Source organism: Phymastichus coffea, unplaced genomic scaffold (assembly GCF_024137745.1).
Source record: "Phymastichus coffea isolate CEN01 unplaced genomic scaffold, Cenicafe_Pcof_1.1 PCOF00137, whole genome shotgun sequence".
NCBI lineage: Eukaryota > Metazoa > Arthropoda > Insecta > Hymenoptera > Eulophidae > Phymastichus > Phymastichus coffea.
In genome coordinates, this window is record NW_026706948.1 from 421,295 (window position 1) to 442,656 (window position 21,362).

A 21,362-nucleotide genomic window follows, 5' to 3' on the forward strand; every position below is an offset into this window, starting at 1 on the left:
TTAATCTTTTATTATCAAAAAACGTGCTGTACAACTGCTTTAAAGTACAGAATGGCAACTAAAATCCGTTATCCGTATAAAAAAGGGTTGGATAACTGAAAAAATTGTTTGGTAACAGCTCCACTACGTAGACTATAAGATTCGATTTCACAAATGCTTTTTTGCCTTTTCTTCTTTACCTCGAAAAAGACTTTTTCCACCTATATTGTGTAAGCGGAGTGTGCGAAAGCATTGTGTATGGAAATCGAATCCAGTGAGGGTAGTTTCAATAGAATTGGAATCACAACTCTATTACTTGCGAAATAACAAAAAAAGTATCGAATAGCTGAAAACGTTACGACTCGAACATTCTGTTATCCCAATAGTTTCAACTATCTCTTGTACACACACACACACACACACACACACATGTAACTTTTATGCACATAAGTTATATATGTTGTGTGTGTGTTACGGCTAAAATCCAGACTCTGGCTAATGTCAGCTTTATTCAGCTAGGGCTAGCTTTAGCCAGCCATTTTGGATGAAGTCAGTCCACAAAGCCAAGATCAATCTTTATCCAGTTAAAATCAAATTTTACTCAGCTACAGCTAGTATTATATTAATGTTGATTTCACTATAGGTAAGAATCACGCAAATGACAAATCAAGAAAATTAATTGTTTTGTGGTTGAATTAAAACAATAATTTTAATGGCTATTTTACACATTATAAAACTATAGATATCTTAAACAATAATAAAACTATTCCTTAAAAAACATTCTTATATTCTTTGTTACTTCAGATAGTATTGAATGCTTTCTTCAGCGCCCCACGGAAAGACGAACATTATGCTATAAATCAAACATTTTTTAATTTTTAACATAGTTTAGTAGTGACGATTCACCTGCAATCTTTTTTTCACGGGAACAACAAGCTTCTGTACACCTCCGATTGAACAAACATCATAGCGTTTCCAACATCAACTCTGTAGCTTTCTCAAAACAGCGGTTTCTTTCAATTACAATTGAATCGATTAACTCACAATACTACGAAGAGATACGTAAAAACAATTATACTTTTTGACGCAGACTAATATTTGTAGGTGTTCATTGAAATTGGGTTTCATTCAATCAACTTCTGCCATTTTAACGGTTTCGAGTCTATTGCTAAATAAGGTCTGTGTGAGAATTACTAATAACAAGAACGTAATGATATATAAGCAGACAACAATAATCACAGGTACTTGACTAGAGCTAGCGCAACCCAACTAAAATTCGACATTAGTGGTTTGGGCCAGCTTTATGGAAGCGTTTTGGCTAGAGTTTAAGGCTCTAGTTAATTCCGAACATTACCTGTAGCATATGTAACAGTTGTATAGTGATCTTTATATAAATATAATACAGTCATTTATTTTGACTATTTAAACAATATGCATCATTAAATTAAAAACAATAATAAATAATAATCTTGGGTGTAATCGATTTTATTCGATATTTTAGAATTCAGTTATGTTCTATATTAGATTTATCAATTAATTGCTTAATAATTTCAGTAGATATTTTGAGATTTTCTTTGATCCCGACTACAACATTAAATAATATTTATCATATATTCTTATGTAATTTAAAAAATTAAGTTACTTGTAAGTTATTAAATCGAAATTTGGTTCGTATATATAGTATATAAATCATAAAAAAAATTTTTTTTATACAATAAAAGTTCTACGTAATCAACTGTTCATTGAATAGCTTATTATCCTAATGATTTATAATGTCGTTAATAATAAAATTAACCTACAAAAAATTGCACAAATCAACAGAAGTACAATTAGCGATGAATACTTGAATACAAAATAAATACCCGACAGATATGATTGACAAATACTTTAGAGATTGTTAATAATAAAAATTATTGTAAACAAGAACAACAACTAAGATTACACGAAATTCCATGTTGAACCAGTTTTTGGACACGTTTCTTGAAAATTGAAACACCTGCACGTGAATGTGATCCTGAAAGTCTGCGTACAGATCTTTCCAACATGATGAATTTCGAAAAGACAAAAGCGAGACAGGCCGAAACAATGTGATATATTATATTCATTATAATGGCTGTAACGTTTCATGTGTCGCTCAAAGAAAAATAACTGTTAAAAGAGGCGTCAAAGAACGTCAATACGGCACATGTTCCATACTGCTGATGGAAACTGAATTTTAGCTCTAGATATTACGGGATATTATCTTACAAAATTATAACGTATAGCACTTTGCCACTGCAGTTTTTAAAAAGACTTAATATTTTTATAGAGCGCGTAAATCACCTATCCATTATTGTTTCTTTCAACAACAAAGAAAGCAGGCCCGAAAAGAATCAGTTGGTTGTACTGAAACGTTGATAATACAGCTTGACTCGGGTAGATCGGCAAGAAACTGCAATCAGAATATATGGAAGCTGCGGTTGTTAATGCAGCATAATGGTGTCAATCTGGCTCGCTAGAGCGAAAAAAAAAATGTAATACTCAGCGCAATCGAATAGAAAATTAACATATCTCGCCATATGCGCCGCAGACGGGGTTAAAAAGATCCTGCTCTCGCGCGCGTACGCGTAACAAAAGTGTTAGCGCAAGCGCACGCACGCAGGAGCGCGTAGCCGAGAGTGGCAGATTTCCGCCCCTCTCCTCGCCCTGTCCATCGTCCGCGTTGCGACGAAGAAAAGAGGCGGAAAAAAAAAAAAAAAAAAAAAAAAAAAAATACGAAGCAACGTGCGACGAACAACACACTCGGCTCGGTTACCGAGCTTCTCCCAGACGTATTAATTAAACGGCTCATTTTCATGGCACGTCGACAAAAAAGGCAAAAAAGAGAGCAGCGCGGAGAAAAGAAGCGAGTCGAGTTGCCGAGAGCGAGAGAGGGAACAAAGGCAAACACAGCATCACTTCCAACGCCCATGATCGGGCTAATGCTGGCTCTCCCGCCGGCTCATTTGCCCCCACGCCCTTGGCCGCTCGGCTCGACGGGGCGACTACCCCCACCCGGCGACGCGGTCGGCCAGTCACCGCTGCCTCGGCGCTCCATCGTGGTTGCGAGCCGCGCGCGAGTCCGTCCCCCGGCCGCCAATCGCCGAGCGGCCTGGCCACGCCCCGAGTCGCGGCCGCGGCCCGCCCCCGCGAAGCCAGGCCCCCGCGGGCGCCGGCCGAGCCCGCGGCTCGCGCGGCCGTCGGCGGTGGTGGGGGGCGTAGGCTCGACTCCCCCACTCTGTCGGCGCGCGAGAGCCGCCGGGCGAGCGGCGTTTAGCCGGTAATTTCCTCTCTCAAACACCAGCAAGCCTCCGTGCCAGCCGCAGCCGCAGCAGCAGCAGCAGCAGCAGCAGCAGCTCGAGTGCTCGCGCGAGTCTCGTTCAGCCAGAGAGCGCAGAGCAGCAGCCGCGAGTGCGCAGTGACGCGGCGGGGCCGTTTCGCCGATCGATATCCGCTCCGGGAGTGCTAAGCTTATCAGTGCGCGCGGCCAGCTGACCTTCACAGCGATGCTCAGAGGCGTCGGCTCTTCGCACGAGCTTGCCGCCACGGTTCCGAGCGAGCGGCAGCGAGCGAGCGCCGAGCAGTGTTGACTGGGCGGCTGCTCTCGGTCCTCGTCCTCCGCGACTGTCGCCGGGACAATGTGGAGCTGCTGAGCTGTCAGCGCGGACTTGATCGAATCGCCCACTCGCCGAGGTATACACGCAGTGGTGCGAGCGAGCAGCCTTCAAAGTGATCCTCAAGATCGGAGGTGCAGTCTTGGGCGTGGAGTCGCCGCGTACGATGATGCCGCTCGCTCCGACGCCAATAGTGCCGGTGCCCTCCAAGCCGAAGATCGGCTTCAGCATTGACTCGATCGTCGGCGGCGGTCGCGGCCGCAACAACGCCGAGGACAATGAGCCGGCGCCGCCCTCCACGCGGCTCGCCGAGACGCGCATGGACATCGAGCGCGACGCCGACCTCGCCTCGCCGCCCTCGGACCACCACCAGCACCACCACCTCCACCAGCAGCAGCAGCAGCAGCAGCAGCACCACCACCACCACCACATCGAGGGCGGCTCCTCCTCGCCGCCGAGGACTCGCGTGCGACTCGGCAGCGGGGGCGCGCGCTCGCCCGGCGGCCACTCCGAGGAGTCCGACAGGCCGCACTCCAGAAGTTCCTCCGTCGAGTCGTACCCCAACTCGCGGCGAACGCCGTCGCATCACGGCCAGCACCAGGCCAACCATCAGCAGCAACAGCAGCACCACCACAGGATCAACCACCGGCAGCCGGCGCCGCGGCCGAGTCTGGATTACAGTGCGCGCTCGCTGACGAATCGCAGTCACAGCGGCGGCTCGTCGCCGAACGAGTCGCCGAGTCCGCCGAGGCGGGGCAGCGAGTCGCCGGTGGCGCCGCCCCCCTCCGGTCAGCAGCACCCCCAGCCACCCCCGGGGGTCGTCAGGCCCAGTCCCAACTACCTGGGCCCTCCGCCGGGAGCCGCGTCGGCGGCCGCGGCCGCCGTCGCCGCCGAGCAGCTCAAGAGCCTTTACGGCCTGCCGGCCGCGGCCCACGCGGCCAGCGGGCCCCAGGCCCAGAGCGAGTACCACTCGCAGCAGCTGGCCCTGGCGGCCAACATCGCCGCGGCTCAGCACTTCCAGGCGGCTAACCTCGCCGTGGCGCTGCAGGCGCACCACGGGCCCCCGCATGGACCCTACCCGCACGCAGGCGGCCCGACCGGGCCCCATCCGCCTCCTCACCCGCACCAGCCGCCCAGAGACAGTTACCCGCTCTACCCCTGGCTGCTGTCCCGGCACGGCCGCATCTTTCCACAGCGGTTTCCCGGAGGTAGGTCGCTCCTCGGACTTTTCTTTCGCTTGTCTGCCTCCGATGCCGACCGTCGTCTGCTCGTGGAAATTTCGATCGCACGTTCACTCTGTTTTCTGGCCAACTGGCGCTGCTTTGGAACGATTAGCCGAATCAATCAGTGCACTTGCTGTCGGACGGAACAGTGCTCGTGCGATGGCGTTCCGATTGGGGAGCGCGCGTGTGTGCGAGAGCGCGACGGAACTGGTCCCGTCGGAAAAATCGAGCTCTCGCTCGCCATCTCATGGTGCCGGGGCGAGGCCGGGCAGTATCGCGCGCGAGTGGCTGCAGAGCGCGGAAACGGCTGACTCGCTTCGTTTGATGACCACAAAAGCCCCTCTCGGACTTTTCCTTTGTTTCCGCAATTTTTCCTTTGGTTGGCTTTCATTTGACTGAAACAATGCTCGTTCGTTTCGATTCGTTGGATGAGATTTTATTGAATGGCGCGCGTTGGCCTGGTGTCGTCCAAAAAAAGCCCTTTGAACGATCGCGCGAGCTTGTGAAGAAAAGTCGAAATGCGGGACTAACAACGATCGGATTTCAAAGTTGAATTGAGTGGCAGTCGAGAGGCGTTGGAATGGGGGCTATAAAACTAGAAAAAAAGGAAGCGAAGGCCGCTGAAAAATCGGGCGCTCGAAGATACAGTGGAGAGCAAAAAATCCTTTAATCGGCTGCATTATTAAGGTGCCGCTTGTGTCCGGCGGAGCATCGCCGCGGGACGTCTTTTCCCGCGTGGACTCTCTCGGCGAGGCGTATTTCTTTTTTTTTTCCCTCGTGGTATTCTTCTTCGTCGGCAAGACACTCGATACGCCCCGGCTTGGCAGAGCTACCGTCAGCTGCGGCAGCAGCAGCAGCAGCAGCAGCAGCGGCAGCAGCAGCAGCAGCAGCAGCAGCGGCAGCAGCAGCAGCAGCACAGAAAACTGCCGAGGAGTGAGAAAGTCAGCGTTGTATGGGGGATTGGTTCGGGTGTCTCTCATTCTCCGACCTTTTTTGCCCCATTGTAGCACGTCTCTATTTTGCGCGTTGACAATCGGCAGAGTGCCTCGCGCGGGTTTTGTTGCGCTCAGGTGGCCTCCTCGAGCGATCTTTTGTAAATACGTGGGACTTTTGGTTTGACGGCCTCTGACTCGTCGTCGGCGAGCGCTGGAGAAAAACACCCTTATGTAATTCGTGCAGTACGCTCGGAAAAATGTGAAAATTAATAATGTATGAATACTCTATTCCACGGCGATAAATAAGTCGTACTCTCATTTCCAAGCTATTTCAGCTCGGGCAGCTCCGCGCAAGTAATTAGAACGTTCTCCGCGTCTGAGGCGCGTGCGGTTGTAAAGCGAAACTATCAATTGTCATTACTTTAATGTCTTTACTTACGACGTTGAACAATTTATGATTCGCTGTAACAAGTCAACCCTTCGTACATCCTCTTTTCACGCCTCTTCCATAACGATACGTACGCACAGGCTCGCAAGCGCAGTTGCGCGCGGCATTACTTCACCAGAAAGTAATTCTTCTACAATCGCCAGCAGAGCAAATTGCGCGTACTTCGCTTCCAATCAGCGCGCTCGCGCGCGGCCAATTAGCTTCGACTCGTGCAACTATATAAACATCAGAAGTATATGAAACGAGGTCAAGTGTGAGCAATTTAAACGTTCAACGTTGAATTGGGAAAAATCGCGCCAACAGTCAATAAGGAGCCTTAGAATGATTCACAGCCGAGCAATAATTCAAATGTTTGCCTTTGCCAAGTGCATTAAATAACTCATTAGGCGGTTGCAAGGCTCGCTCGCTCGCAGCCAAGCCACTTTGAGCTTCATAAAACAAAGAATAAATAAAAGGCGTTTATACGCGTGCGCTAATCGCGCAGACGTGGTGTTGCATTGAGCGGCTCGTTAAAGTGATTTACGAAAATAATAACCCACATCCGTCGCCAATAAAGCAGCGAGCGATAAATCTCGCGCCGCGCGAGTAGCGTCGGAGATCATCGGCTGATGCACTCGCGCTTGCAGTGGCCTTCTCCATGACGTGTCGCTCGTCGCGGCCGAAGGCAAGATCTGTACTTTGGAGTCGCGGGCGCGATAGAGGGACACGTTCAATTATAACGTCGCTTCCTCTCGCCTCGAGCCGCGCTCGCGACTGTACGCGCGAGCCCGTGCGCTGTGTACGTATTAAGGCTGGCGCGCGCGCTGTCGCGATAAAATACGGGCTAGCGGCAGTTCTTACGAAATTCCGATTACGAAAGCTTGCGCAATGGCCCCTCCGCGCACTTGCGCCACCGAATTCTTTGTTTACGCGCGTTACTGAATTTCACACTCGCATCCGAAGCTCCGGCCCTCCGACATCGGCGCGCGTATCGGCCGATCGCCGGCCTTTCGTTCCGTCATTACATTCGAGCTGGACTCATTAACGCGCTGATTGAGCCGAAAGCCAATCAGTCCGCGCCAAAGATTAAGTCGAGTGCGCGTCAGGCGAACAATGACGGAACGTGCTTCTGGGGCCTCGCCTTGTTCTTGTTCTTCTTTCAGTTTTACTCAAGGTCTCATTTACACCAGTTCGTATCGCTTTTATGACGTGCAAAGTCGTTTCTTTTCTCTTCTCTCTTTCTTTCTTTCCTTTTTTTTTAATGCGGAAACACGTAAATGTATACAGCGCCTGGAATGCGCGCAACCTCTATTAGATTAGGTTTGCGCGATAATGGCAACATTTTTATGAACATCGGAGCAAAAAGCGCGTTGCGTCGATAACGCATAATTGATCAGCCAACGTGCTCGAGATTCTAGACTGCTAGATTGGGAAATGTCATTTTAATACATCGCAGATTGATTGATTCAATTGTTCGATAATATAATCGTTCGTATAATAGAGTTTAAAAAACCTCAATAAAATAATGAATGTTGAACTTTCGCTAGTGTGATTGATAGGCAGGATTTATTATTTATTAGATATTGCTTTCAGAAAAGAAGCAGAGTTATTTATTGATTCTAACGGTTATAGGCGCATGGTGTATATTGATGACGATGACACGCATAAATTGGCGAACGAAGCCGCGCTGCATACATTTCGAAACGAGTCGACAATTTACAGCGCTATTAATGCAAACTGCAAATTAATATAATTATGTAAATCACGGGATAAACTGCATTTAATGTATCGCGCGTCAATAGGTTAGACTCCCCATTTCTCCTTCTCTCTCTCTCTCTCTCTCTCTCTCTCTCTCTCTCTCTCTCTCTCTCTATATATATATATATATATATATATATATATATATATATATATATATATATATATACGGTTGTTGGACTTTTTACACGCGTTTTATCCTTGATGCGTTACAATGTTCTTTTTTCTCTCTGTCACGCTGATCGTCGTATAACGACGAAAGACTCTCTCGATTCTAACGAGAGTCGGAAAAAATGGTGAATTGTGAGTTATTAATGGACAAATCATTCATTAGGAGGCAATTAAATGCTCGATTATTGCGCGCATTTGTAAATTAATGCGCTTGTAATTGCTACTATGATTGGTGTACGATAAATACGAGAGATAGCGAGCGGTGAGAAGCGGATAAATCTTGCACGCGCGTTTCATTGGTTATTCGCATGATGTACTAATATACGCACCGTTGCCACACATTCCCACGTGCAACGGACGCGAACGCGTCGAGCACGTTGAAACAGTGTATGGAGCGGGAAAAATGAACGGTGGCGCGCGGCTAATAACCAGCTTGGTAATTGACAGAAAAATGAAAGCCATCGTCCCGTAGCTTTGACCAGAAGAATTCGGCTTGGCTAATTAGGCGAGGCGCATTTTTGTCGAGCAACTTTTACGAGCTTGGGCCAATAAAAGCGGCGAAATCTCCGGGGCGCATCGCGGCACATTCCGGGCATCTCCCCGGGCACATTCCCGAGAGCCTCGATCGCGCGCAACACAATTTGACAAGCTCGCTCTCGCGAGGAACGCATAATTCGGGGACCGAGCTTGCCGCGCCGCGTGGGCGCGCGCTCGCGCTCGTAAAACGGTAGCGCGGCCTGCTTCCAACCTGTCTCGAGCTTTCCGAGCGCAGACAGAGAGGAAACTGAAACGCTCGCTGGAATACAAGAGTAAGTCATTAAGAGATTGCCCCGCGCAGATAAACGCTCGCAGCGCGGTGCGCTCGGTTGGGCCGCGTGTGCGCCGTGCCTCCGAAGACAATGCCAATAACAATTTTTCTTGCTGCCGCACCTGGAATACATGGATTTTTGCATATTTCGGCGGCGCAATTTTCGTCATTTGAAAAGAGCTCCTTTCGCGCTCGTAAAAAGCCAGCCGGCAGAAAATAATTTGCGCGTTGCGCGCTCTTCGCTTCGTTTTACGCGCGTAAAATCATGTTTGCACAGCAATCGGCCGAGGATGCGTAGACCGATAATCGCGCTGAAATATTTTAAACGCAGCGCCAGCAATCAAATTAGCCTCTTGCGCGTGAAAAACCGTTAGCATCCTACGCGCGCTTAATGGCTCGACGAATTCATCAGCGATACAAATGAGGTGCGCTGCCGCGAGGCTCTCTCTCTCTGGCAATAATAGAGAATTCAATATGAGCTCGGGAACAAACAAAAAAAGGCCAACAATTTCAATCGCATCTGACGCGTTCGCGAAACGAGGCCGTCACTTACACACACGCACGCGCGCGTATTAGCATGCAGGGATAATGCAGCCTGGCTATACGCGTACGCGTAATTATATGCGCGCGAGAGCACGCCTCGGGCCTCCTCTTCTCCTTGCTCGGCTCTTCTCTTCTCTCTCTCTCTCTCTCTTTCGAGAGCGCAAAAAGTAAAGGCTAAACGAGAAAACTTTCCTTCGGGGCTCTGTATCTCTAACGACTCGCTTCACAAGCTTCGAAATCCGTCTAATACCTTGCCAATTATTCGCAATTTGCGCGCGCGCTTGATTTATATCCCGACTCTTCCATTTTGCTTTCGCAGCTACGTCTAGCCCGAGTTTTCACCTGGATTTTTCAGCTGCTCGCCGACGCGAGAACTCGCCGCGCGATGAAAGATACAATTTGCCGATCCGAGCGCGATATGGTTATTAATATTATGGAGGATTTCATTATCGATATCGGTAATCGCACGCTTTGCCGGGCGCGTTAATTCGTAATTTCGCGGCGTCGCTTATCAAAGCTCGATCTTGCGCGCGCAACTACTTGCGGGCAACCGCTCGTTCGAGGCATCCCTAAATGGAAGTGCCCGCGATGACAAACTATACGGAGTGCCGCCCGAAAGTGCGAACGTATTCAGGCGCGATTCGCAGGCTAAATTGCCGAGTAAACATCACTTGAAAATAGAAGGAGAACAAATGGCTTTTCCTGCCGCGCGAGTCTCAGCGTGTGCCTCGGCCAAGAAATAAATCTTCATCACTTTCTCTCTCTCTCTCGCGTGCTCCGAAGCTAGCGAATCTGGCGAGGTCAGTCGTATAGCAAATAAAGTCTGGCCGATTCGCTGTATTACTCTCCGGCAACAATTATCATAAATCTCGAGGATCGAGCTCGGTTTGTTCACGAGCGATCGGCAAGAGGTTGTTTCGGGAGCGCGAGAGCGTGCCAGCCGATGGCTTTTATCGGCATGGTTTTTACGTCTTTCCGGCAGCCCAACGACTTCCGCTGCGGCGTTAAGCGCGCGCCGTAATCTTGGTGAGCTTTCTCGCCGCGCGCCGCGGCTGAATACGCAATTACCTTGGAACCAGGAGCCTCCTCCTCCTCCTCCTCCTCCTCCCTGCGGGGCTTATCTTTGCACTTTGAGCGCCGCTGATGCGCCGTGTGCCTTGTAATTGAGCGCGCACTTTGGAGTCCGCTACCGCGCGCGAGCTTTCCGAAGCAGCGCGCGTCCTTTTCTGCTTACACGGCGCAGTCTCACGCGTTGGGAAACAAGAGCGCGCGATATTAATTAACTCTCCGATGATTAGCTTGGACAAGTGAGTCTGCAAGCTGATCGTAAATTATGAAATGGCAGCTCGACGACTTTCAAATATATACATACGTATACTTATGTAAATCTGTATCTACACGAGCATCGGACAATCTCGGAGTTGCGAAAGCCAACAAAGCCAGTGATAAAATTAACGAGCTGCCTGATGCCGTACGGGCGCTACAGCATTATTCAATATTTTCGAGATCATTAGTCCGCGCGCGCTGGAATTATAAAAAAGATTGATGAACTTTGTCGGTATGCGGTACGCGTACGCGCACGCCGTCTCGCTCTCTCGGCCAATCTCGTTGCGTAATCATTCAACTGGGCTAATGCGTCCGATCTGGCGTGCATTTGTCCGCGGAGCATGATTTCACACGCGAACCCACGGAGAAGAGCTTGGCTACGAGCGAGCACTAAACTCTACCGGCATTCACTGGTTTTTTTTCAGGACCAGACATACCTGGCTTCCTGCTACAGCCCTTCCGCAAGCCAAAGAGAATAAGAACGGCGTTTAGCCCGTCTCAGCTGTTGAAGCTGGAGCATGCCTTCGAGAAGAATCACTACGTCATTGGGGCCGAGAGGAAGCAATTGGCTCAGGCACTCTCGCTGTCCGAAACTCAGGTGAGAGCTCTCCTCCGACTTGCAGTCTTTCACGCTTTATCTGCCTGCGGCTTTCTAGAGGGGTGGCCAGAGGGGGGGGGGGCTACTCATCACCGAACCAGACAATTCGTGCGAGATTCGTTTGACGACCGAAGATTAAGCTCAAACAACGTCGGCAGAATAGACCTCGAGAGCTAGGTTTACACAGTCGCGCGCGCTTGCATAGCCGGTAGCGGCAGCAGCTGCACCTAGATAAGGCGTCGGACCGAGGGACAGGCAGGCAGGCAGGCAGGCAGAGCCGCTGCGCCGGCGATAGGCGTCGGCCATTAGAACGAAACTCGCAAAACGGGAGCAGAGGCAGCTGCGGCGTTGCGCGCCGTTCGTCGCTGCTCTGGCTCTTTAATTGGGCATCGAGCGTGCACCGCGTGATTGACGCCACGTCGGACGCCCATGGGCGCGGAACTGCGACATCGCGATACCCCACTTGCCGTCCGCATCGAAATTAATCTTCGGCTGCGCGCGCCTTGATCGAATTCCGATGAGCCTCTCGCGCGAGCGCGTAAAAGCGACGGCGATCGCGAAAACAATTAAAAAGAAAAGCGCGCCGTCGTTAAAAATCCATTAAACGAAAGTCGCCCTCGGCAGCTCGGAATATCGCTCTCACGACGATTACGGGTAATCGGCCTCGCGCGCTCGCCGCGCCGGCCCTCGCCAAAGACTTAATTTCTTCATCCGGGAATTTTTCGCTGCGCGCACGGCCGTGCGCGCGGCTACGTGGACGGGACGACAAAACGCTCGTAAACACCTAATAAGACTGCTTATGGGGCAAAAAAGGCGAGCGCGCGCGCCTCGCGCCCCGTCCACGAGGAACCTTATAATTTTTCGCGCGTTCGCACTCTCGGTCGTGCTCGCAGCGTTTCGCGCGTTATACGCCCGCTCGCACGCCGTTTTCTTCATATTCGCCGTTTTCCTCTCTCGCTGCTCCGTCGCTCGACCGATGCACTCTGCAACTCAATCATTTTTTTATCGAGCGCAACAACGTGCTTCGCGGTATTCATACTCCACGGTTAACATATCCAACGCTCGCGCCTAGTTATCCACTCGCGTTTACCGCCGCGCGAACAATCTTCACAGTTTATAAAATGTCGAGTAGCGGCGGCGTCTTATTGCAGTCACTTATCCGCTCCTTATACATTGCATAATTATAGTCCATAATAACAATGTCACGCGAGCTCACGCACTCGCGTGTACTTCCTCGGCGGTTCCTTGCCCCTTCAATGTTCTTATTCAAATTACTTTCTCTCTCTCTCTCTCTCTCTCTCTCTCTCTCTCTCGGTGAAATTTATTGCCCGATCTGTCATCGGTACGCGTGTGCGCGGTTAATTGCATCAACAGTGTGAATCCCGTAGGCGTGGGCGTTCTGATCGCGCGTCAGCGACGACGACAACCTTCTAACGGAAAATCCGTGCTCAACTTATTTTACAACTTACTTTCCGTCGCGGAAAAAGAACACGCAACGTCATCTCACGAGATTCGGCTCCTCGATACAGGCGCGCACACATACGCGCCCTCGTGAGCGCGCGACTGGCTTTGTAATTACGCGCGGCTAATCGTCGGGTAATTAGCCTCGGGCCTCTCCGTGTGTATGCGTAATACGTGGCTTAACGAGGCTTTGTGTATATGCTGCTTTTTTCGTGGCTATATATGCTGCACCGCACGCAGTATAGAGTTTGTGTGCAGCTTTATTAATTGTTCTCGCCGGGCTATGGAACTTGAAAAAAAAAACACCTCGGTGCTAAAGGCGACGTTTAAATATTACGCCAGTTTTTACCGTGTGGATTTTTAATTTTTATGCATCGTTTACACTTGGTTTTTCCAACTGCTAGCCGCTTTTACGGCTTCCTCTGTTGCAACCGCGCGACGATCGTTCCGAAAAAGCCATCTGACTTTTTTTCTCTGCAAAACACAATGCAGCAATTATACATCCTTAGAAAACGAGGAAGCATCAACAAATTATCGCGATTAAAGCATTTTCAAAGAACTTGTCACGCGATTAGAGACGGACGAGTAGCGAGGTCGGTAAGGGGATTGAGATAATTTGTTTATCTGACGTGTGTGTGTGTGTGTGTGTGTGTGTGTGTGTGTGTGTTGCGAGGGACAGAAGCTGTAAAAACAAGGAAGCGACAGAGCGTGCGATACCGAAAAGAAAGGCCGCGCAAACGAAAATAGATGGGTGATCGTTCGGAATGGTAGTCGCACGATAAGATAAGCAGCTATGCTCAAAAGAGTGATCCTCGTGTCCGAAGGGCGTGTAACGAGGCCTCTCCACTTTGCATGTGAGAGCTCGAACCAGCGAGGCGCTTACTCTCGTTTTTCTTTCCTCTTTTTTCGTGCCTTTTGCTTTACTCTCTCTCTCTCTCTCTCTCGTAAAAATTGACTTTTGTGATTTAAATGCTCCGCGCGCTCTCGCACAAAAGCCCAGGCGCATAAAATTTACCGATTTCCTTGGTTTCTCGCGTATTCGCGCGAGGTCTGCCGTACGCGTCGCTGGGTGATAAATCTGCGCGCGAAGAATAAGAAAAACAACAACAACAACGTTTTTATGTGCGTTTAACAAGTTTACACGCGCGAGAAACTTTGTTAATTTAGTGTCTGTGTGCTCGATCGTGGGTGAGTATAATGCGCGTTGCTCTTCTTTTGTAAAAACTTGCGTCTTGTTTTTTCTTTCTTTCTTTTTTTTCTTTTTTTTTTTCGTGGCGCTCACAACTGACTGCGAATATATTAGCGAGTTACGTCTTTTTTAATAGCCTCTCCTCCGTGCGGGCTGATTGAGATTCAAGGGAACAGCGCGTTGCCTGGGCTTTTTTTGTGCATTCATGAATAGCTTGCTTGGAGCGTTTGCATTTTCACTTTGTTTATTTATGTACGAAGCGATGCAATTGTCGATTGATTTCATGCCTCTCTCGAATCCGTTGGTGAGAAATTGTCGAAAAGCCGGAAATCCAAAGTTTTTGCACGCACGAAATAATTAGCTATTGATGCAGTTCACATCGAACTCGAACGCGAAGTATAAGAAGCAGTCGGGAGTGTTAGGAAAGTGCCTCGACGTAGCATTAGTATGTAACAATGTTAAGTGTCGAAAGGAGCGTGTATAGGCTCGACGACAGTTAGAGACTGGAGAGAGCTGGCAAGCTCCCGCGGCTCTGCCGAGTGTAAATCAAGCTAAAGTGCAAGCGAGCTGCAGGCATGCGTGTAGCTTCGGACTGTTTTTTCGTCGGATAATTAGCGATTCGCATTCGGGAAAAACGAGCCTCCCCTAATTAGTACATCTGAGACTGGTTAGCGAGTGAGAGTCGATCGATCGTAGCTATCAGATGTATGTATAACTTTCGCGTGCACACACACACACACGTAGATACATGTGCGCGCGCGCAGCGGCGACCAGTTAAATCCCCACGGCGATCGGCCGCCGCGTGCGCGCTTGCGTGTAGGTAACTGAGAGAGACGCGTGTAAATCAGCCGCTCTTAATCCTTTCTTATCTCTCTCTCTCTCTCTCTCTCTCTCTCTCTCTCTCTCTCTCTCTCCCCTCGCGTTCTCGCGGTCCGCAGAAAGAATCCTTCGTCTTGGTATACCTTACCTTGACCACGCGCTCTCATCTATATATGCGAAATTGATGGGTCGAGCTCTATTGTTCCCGTTCTTCGACCGATTGATTGCGATGCGACACCTCATTATCATCGACTAGCCATTATCTTGCAAATGACGTTATTAACGAGGATGGCAAATCGACGACTCGCACGGGACTGGAAGGATCTCGAAATGGTCGGCAGTCTATTTATTGAGACATAACCGATACTTTTATAGGCTATTTAATAAAACATTCGTATTTTTTTTTCTTCTTTTCTGCTTGGACATTCATGAATTCAGCTTCGCAGCTTTACGACTGTTTCAGTAAATATCGCTCGCAAGCTACGATCCACAACAGTCCGACAGCGTCGGCTTGTAAAATATATATACGCGCAATCGCCTTCGAAAATTGCGGGTACATTTGCATAAAAATCTAATAAAGCTGGGAATTGTCGTTGCGCGGCGCTTGATTGTATCGTTGAATTGTCGCGCCGACATTGACAGTCGCAGCTCGCGCAAACATCAATTCCTCGTCGCGACTTGGCTCGGAAGCTATGTAGACGTAGCCAACTTGGTTTTTCCTCGATATAAAAGAGAAAGTCATTTCACAATCACGTATTCCTACACGCGTAGCTCTCAAATTTCAATGACTCTATTATTCGCTCGCCGTGAGACTCAAATATTCGATAGCCTATAGCCCGAGTTACATAATACACATTTTTTTTTGAAAAGCAGAATCGACCGATAGTTAATTTCAGACATTTCCATATGACGGTAATTTCACGAGACTATTCACGCGGACAGGATAATCCACGGTGAAATATAATGTTCTGCAAGTTTACGGACGGCGAGTGAGAGCTGTATCCGAATCGCGATGAATTAAGGTTAACGCCAGTGCTCAGAGCGTAAAAGCAGGAAAGTCCGGACGCAATAATAAACGGAAATAACGAGGCGGCAATAACAGTAACGATAACGATTACGATAATACGATAGTGATGATAACTATAAAGCCGAGCGGCTACCGACAAAAAACCAAAGAAATCGGACGACAAATGAAACTGGTCGGTCTTTTGGGCGAATAAGCTCCGGCCATTCGAGTGTGCGTTCGGACATTAATTTCGTCGCACGGAAGGCATTCGTTTTGCGGAAACACAGTTATTAGCGTCCGCGTGATTAAGCGAGTCATCGGTCAGCGTATGAAAGACGGCAAATCAATCAATTACACGCACGTCAGCGTGTTGTTGCGACAATTATGCAAATGAGACGCGACGAGTCGACGCTTTTTGCGCCGCACCGGCTGCGCTGCCCGCGAGGGAACCGCGCGCAGTCTGCGTAATATGCAAACCTACTCCTCGCCATTAAGGCTCTTTCTCTAGCGCGATGAGTCCCAGTGCGGCGCTGTCGCTGGCATCACGCTTATCAATTCTATTTACCGTCGATACGTCGTTGCCGTCGGTTTTTCTTTGTTTATAGGCACGCTTTTTGGAACGAGAATCGCGCGGCGTAAATGTTCGACGTAGCAACGTTCGACCATCGAATTACGTCCGTGAACCGTCAAAGCATGTACGCGACGCGCGATCTCAATTAGATTTCCTTTCCACGCTCGCCTTCGAAATCACACGTACGCGCACACTCCAACTTTTTCAAATTCTTCCCCTACTGTTTTTACGACTGTCAATTTTATGAATAAAATTTAACGCATATCTTGTAAATGTTCGAATGAAAAAGTATTAAGTGCGTCTTTATATCCTAAAATAACTTTCTCCTTTGTGTGAATCGACATTTGCAACAGTAATGTATGCAAGACAACATGTTTGTTCTAAATGTTTAAGCTGACTATTCGTGCTAGGAAAACGATTGGACACAACATAATATGCGGCGAGCATGATCAAAAAGAGAGAGAGAGAGAGAAACGTGTACACATTCGCGCGAGTAGATGACCAACAGACGGTGAAATGGACGCGCCGCTGTGCATGGCGCGCCGAAGGGATTGAAAAATAATACAGTGCCGGTTTATTTAGCGCTTCGATCGCGAAAGGGATTAAAAATAATGTATCGAGCGTGACCGGCGCGCAACGAGGGGATTAAGCCACGTATTTTCCGAAGAGCTGTGTACGTACGTATGTGACGTATAGCTACACCCGGCAAAAATAACGCGCCCATACGATCGCACTTTTTCTACTCTTTCTCTCTCTTTATTTTGCCAGCATGTTTGCTTTTTCTTTTTACGCACCTCGATACATCAGTTTTTTTTCATCCCGTCGAACAATTGTCCAGTTGGATCATCGATAGAGGATATGTTTTTACAACGAATGGGCTTTGCACGATGATGGCATACGAATACCGACGGCTCGTCTGCGACAATGAAAAAAAATCTTGCTTGTTATTCGTGTCGAGCGAGGGCTTAATGAGCAAATGCTTAGCCGCAAGGTAGCGGACAGTCTACAGGCAGCCCGATTGTCGGTCTTGAATGCACGTGGATCAAGGAAAATAGTTTTTTTAGGAAAATGGCCCCACGGAGAGAACTCAGAGAACGAGTTTGAAAATGTGGCTAGGCGCGCGCTCGCAGATCGATAGCGAGCCTTTATCCGTCTCTAATCGCTAATTAGCTGGGCTGCGTGCGCGAGCGTGCGGCGCGCTCGGCGAAGTCGTTCCTGGCACGAGAGGGATGTTGCGCGACGGGCAGGTGTGAACGCGGAGTCGCCCGATCGATCAGGGTGGGCGAGGCAGAGGAGCCGAGGTCAGTTTCCGGGTGTCGCGCGCCGCAGCGGTGAGAGATCGAGCCTACGGATATCGCGCGAGCGCTGCGCGAGCACGTATCCGACGCTGGCCGCGCCACGTACTCGTACGTACGATAATTGAACGGCGCTGACAGGCAGTCGCCTTTTGCGATACGGAGCGCGCGGAGGAGAGGCGACGCGCGCGGGCTGCATTCAGAAGTGGATTGCGTACCGCGAGGCGTCGCTGCCGCTGGCGCGCCGGAGCGCTAAAAAGCTAAAAACTGTTTGTTTCTGGGATAGTGGCGATGCCCTCTGGCAGCGATAATATCGGTTAAAACTGGCCATCTGCAGCGCGACTCGCCGAGAGACGAGGCACCATTATATATATCTGGCCCCGAGGCCAGGGGCTTTTATTTGCAGTCGATAAGTGTGCAAAGGTTTCCTCGCGCGCTTTTCCACGCCGCGTCGATGGCCCAACAGCGCAACAAAAACTCAGCCGCGCGCGCCTATAACACTCTCGCGCGGATCGCACGAAATTACCCGGTAATAAGGCGCCTCGTCTGCCTCTTTTTCTTGCCGTATAGCCTACGGAATACTGCGCGGTTCAACGAACTGCGCAGAACGACGCGAATGGTCCATGGGAAGAAGCCGAGCGGACGTTTTTAATGGATCTCTACGTGCCGATAACTCGTTGGCTCTGTTTGTTCGCGGCATTCGATTAAGCGCAGAAGCCGATACGCGATGACACCGTATTCAGAGCACTCGATCCGCTGCCACTTTCGGACAGTCTGTCCGAAAGTCCGCCTCGCGCCGATCGCTCCTAATTGTTTATTAATCCGTAATTACCTCGATACCCATCGCCGTACGTTCTTTTCCGCCAATTATGCCCACCTAAATCATCATTCGTAATTGTATCTCTCCGAGGCGCGGCCACAAGCGATAAACTTGCTCGGCGCGCCATATTTACAGCAGCAGACTCGCCGCGATCGCTTTCAACGCTCTCTTCGGCTTCGCTCGCCTCGCAAGATGAGTTTTGAAAGGGGCTCGCGTGCACATCCCACTGCACGCCGTCGCTGAGAATGGAAGGAAAATGTGATTCCTCTCGAGAGCACGGTTGACGCAAGCTAAAAGCCGCTCGAGCCGATGGTACTTATCGCTCGTCGACAAAAATTCGGGCCGTCGGGGCGGCTTGCCTGCCTGCCTGCCTGCCTGCCTGCCTGCCCGTCCCGGGGTGTGTCCGCGTCTCTGGGGTGGCATTCGATCGCAGAATCCACGCGCGCCAATCCAAAGCGCGTCGCCATGGCGACGAGAGCGACCGACCGAGCTGCCGTTTCTCTCCCTTCTTCGCTGCGCCAGGGGTGCGATTACCAAATGGCGCAAGAGGGCCACGGGAGAGAGAAAGAGCGCACGCGAGTAATCGGTTCTATTTGCTCGAGTTAATCGTCAGCTAAGTGGCGCGATTGGCTGGCACACGCACAACCTGCCCCCTCCTCTTTCCGCTGCTATGATACGATAATGCTCGCTCGGGGGGGTGCCATTATGCTAAGTTGGAGCCATGCTCTAGCTTGCGACTCTCCATCGTTTTCTCTTTTTTTCTCCCCCCCCCCCCCCGGTCTATCGTTCGCTTCATTCAACAGGCTTTTTCGATGGAAAACTTGGGTCGCCCTTTCAGTCGGCAGAAAGAGGGGGCGAGTTCTAAACTAGTTGCCACTTAATTTAACAAGAGCTCTAATTCGGTGCGCGTGCTCGCTTGCACGATCGATGACACGTCCGCGGGGGGATGACAACGAGATGAAGAGAAAAATAAAACGCCCCTCTTTCGCATTTGCCTCGCGCTCTGTGCAACTTTCCATCAATTTCTCGTCAAGTGAGCCCGTGTATTTCTCTTTCTCTCTTCTTTTGTTTTTGCACGACGTGAAATATAGTCGTTTATGACCGTCGCTCTGCCTGCTCTTGCAGCCGCTCTATTTTCTCGTTCGTCTCTTGCGATATTGCGAATCAGTAGGCCGCTATAGATCGTTGTTAATCTATACGTAAAAAGTACTCGAGATCAAAGTGACTAAAGAAAGACTATCTGGTTGTGTGTGTTATAGGTGAAAGTCTGGTTCCAGAACCGACGGACGAAGCACAAGCGGATGCAGCAGGAGGAAGAGGCGAAAGCCCAACAGCAGTCTAGCGGAGGTGGCAGAGACAGTGCCAGCGGTGGCAACTCCAACTCAAATAACAACGGCAACGGGGCGAGCAACAAGAACACGCATCACGTGAGCAAGTGGCAGCAGGAGACGGCCGATTATCACGAGCACGACGAGGACGACGAGCCGATCGACCCCGAGGACTGTTCCAGCGGCTCGGAGGCGTAGCTGGATGTCCTGTGCCTGGACTAGACTTTTATCCACGGGCACCAGCAGTCACTCTACGTCGACTCTTCTATGCGGCGGATACGCTGATACGTATCTAGCAGCAGCGGAAGCTTCGCGTCTATTTCCCAGCTGCTTTTCCTCTTCTCTTCGGAGCGGCGACTCCTTCGCCGCCGCCAAGTTCCTTCAAATCGACGACAATGCAACCGACAATGTACAGAGTTCCCCAATCCTCTCTTCCTCCCCCCTGTCTCTCTCTCTCTCTCTCTCTCTCTCTCTCTCTCTCTCTCTCTCTCTCCCTCTCTCTCTTTTGTCCCTTCGACGCGCCGTATCGTGGATTTCTCAGTGAAGAGCGATCGACGCCTGACTGTGCCAGCAATACGAGCGAGAGGACGGCTAATTCGATTTGTACATATAGCCGCAGCGGAGCCTACGGTGAATCGCGTGCGTATCTCACGAAATCCAGACTGCCATACTAGCGAACGAAAGCGCGAGCACAGTGCCAAACGTTTTATTATTATTATTATTATTATTATTATTATTTCTCCTCTCCGAAGCCCAGTGTTGTATACTAAAACCTGTATTTACCTTCGTAAGCCCGGCGTTGTTGTTGCGTACAGCGAGCAGCAGTATTTCTTTTTAACAATCGATGTCACAACAATAACGCGATTCACGAGTTACTTAAATTATTTAGAGCCAAGTCCATATTATATATATTATTATATATGTATAGCGTTCGATGCTCGGCGCGAAATCGACATTGAATACAATTAATTATCATGATGTAATGCGACATCTCGGTTTCGCGGCGCGGCCGCACCATCGGACCTGTATTCGCGCGTGTAAATAGTGTGTAAATATCGAAATGTGATTCCACTCGACGCACTCGAGGCGTAGATCCGTAAGACGATCAACAAAAGATTTTAGTTCGTGTTCTAGCGACATTATAGCGAAACAAATAAATTATATCTCATCTCCATGAAACTCTTGTGTCTTGGCGATTGATTTGTTCCATCCAACCCCTTCCTTGCGCTCCCCCATCGATTCGTCCACTGCATACCGTGCAATCAATTCAATTTCGAAAGCATTTACAACACGACCGCGACACGTTCGACTCTCAGCTGCTGAATTGTATTAATTGCAGAGAGAAAGTGAAAGGAATACTCAAAAAATATAGGAGCTACCGAGAGCAGCGATTGAAACATTGGCGAGATGTTATCGTGCGACACGCTGCACTCGATACAAACGCCCGAGCGAAGCGCTCGTTGTAAATTTCAG

The 21,362-nt window shown here is 49.6% G+C and overlaps 1 protein-coding gene across 1 annotated transcript; it reads left to right on the forward strand.

Moving 5' to 3' along the window:
- The first annotated feature begins 3,318 nt into the window (after positions 1–3,318).
- LOC131671867 (homeotic protein empty spiracles-like) lies at positions 3,319–21,038 on the forward strand. The gene is made up of 3 exons (XM_058948644.1): positions 3,319–4,819; positions 11,228–11,400; positions 19,821–21,038. The coding sequence occupies exons 1-3, from the start codon at positions 3,778–3,780 to the stop codon at positions 20,085–20,087; spliced, it is 1,482 nt and encodes a 493-aa protein (XP_058804627.1). The 5' UTR covers positions 3,319–3,777; the 3' UTR covers positions 20,088–21,038.
- Positions 21,039–21,362: the final 324 nt, after the last annotated feature.

Coding starts and splice junctions, on each gene's coding strand:
- LOC131671867 (XM_058948644.1), top strand. CDS start 3,778: ATGATGCCGCTCGCTCCGACGCCAATAGTGCCGGTGCCCTCCAAGCCG. Junction 4,820..11,227: donor TCCACAGCGGTTTCCCGGAG/GTAGGTCGCTCC, acceptor GTTTTTTTTCAG/GACCAGACATACCTGGCTTC. Junction 11,401..19,820: donor TCTCGCTGTCCGAAACTCAG/GTGAGAGCTCTC, acceptor TGTGTGTTATAG/GTGAAAGTCTGGTTCCAGAA.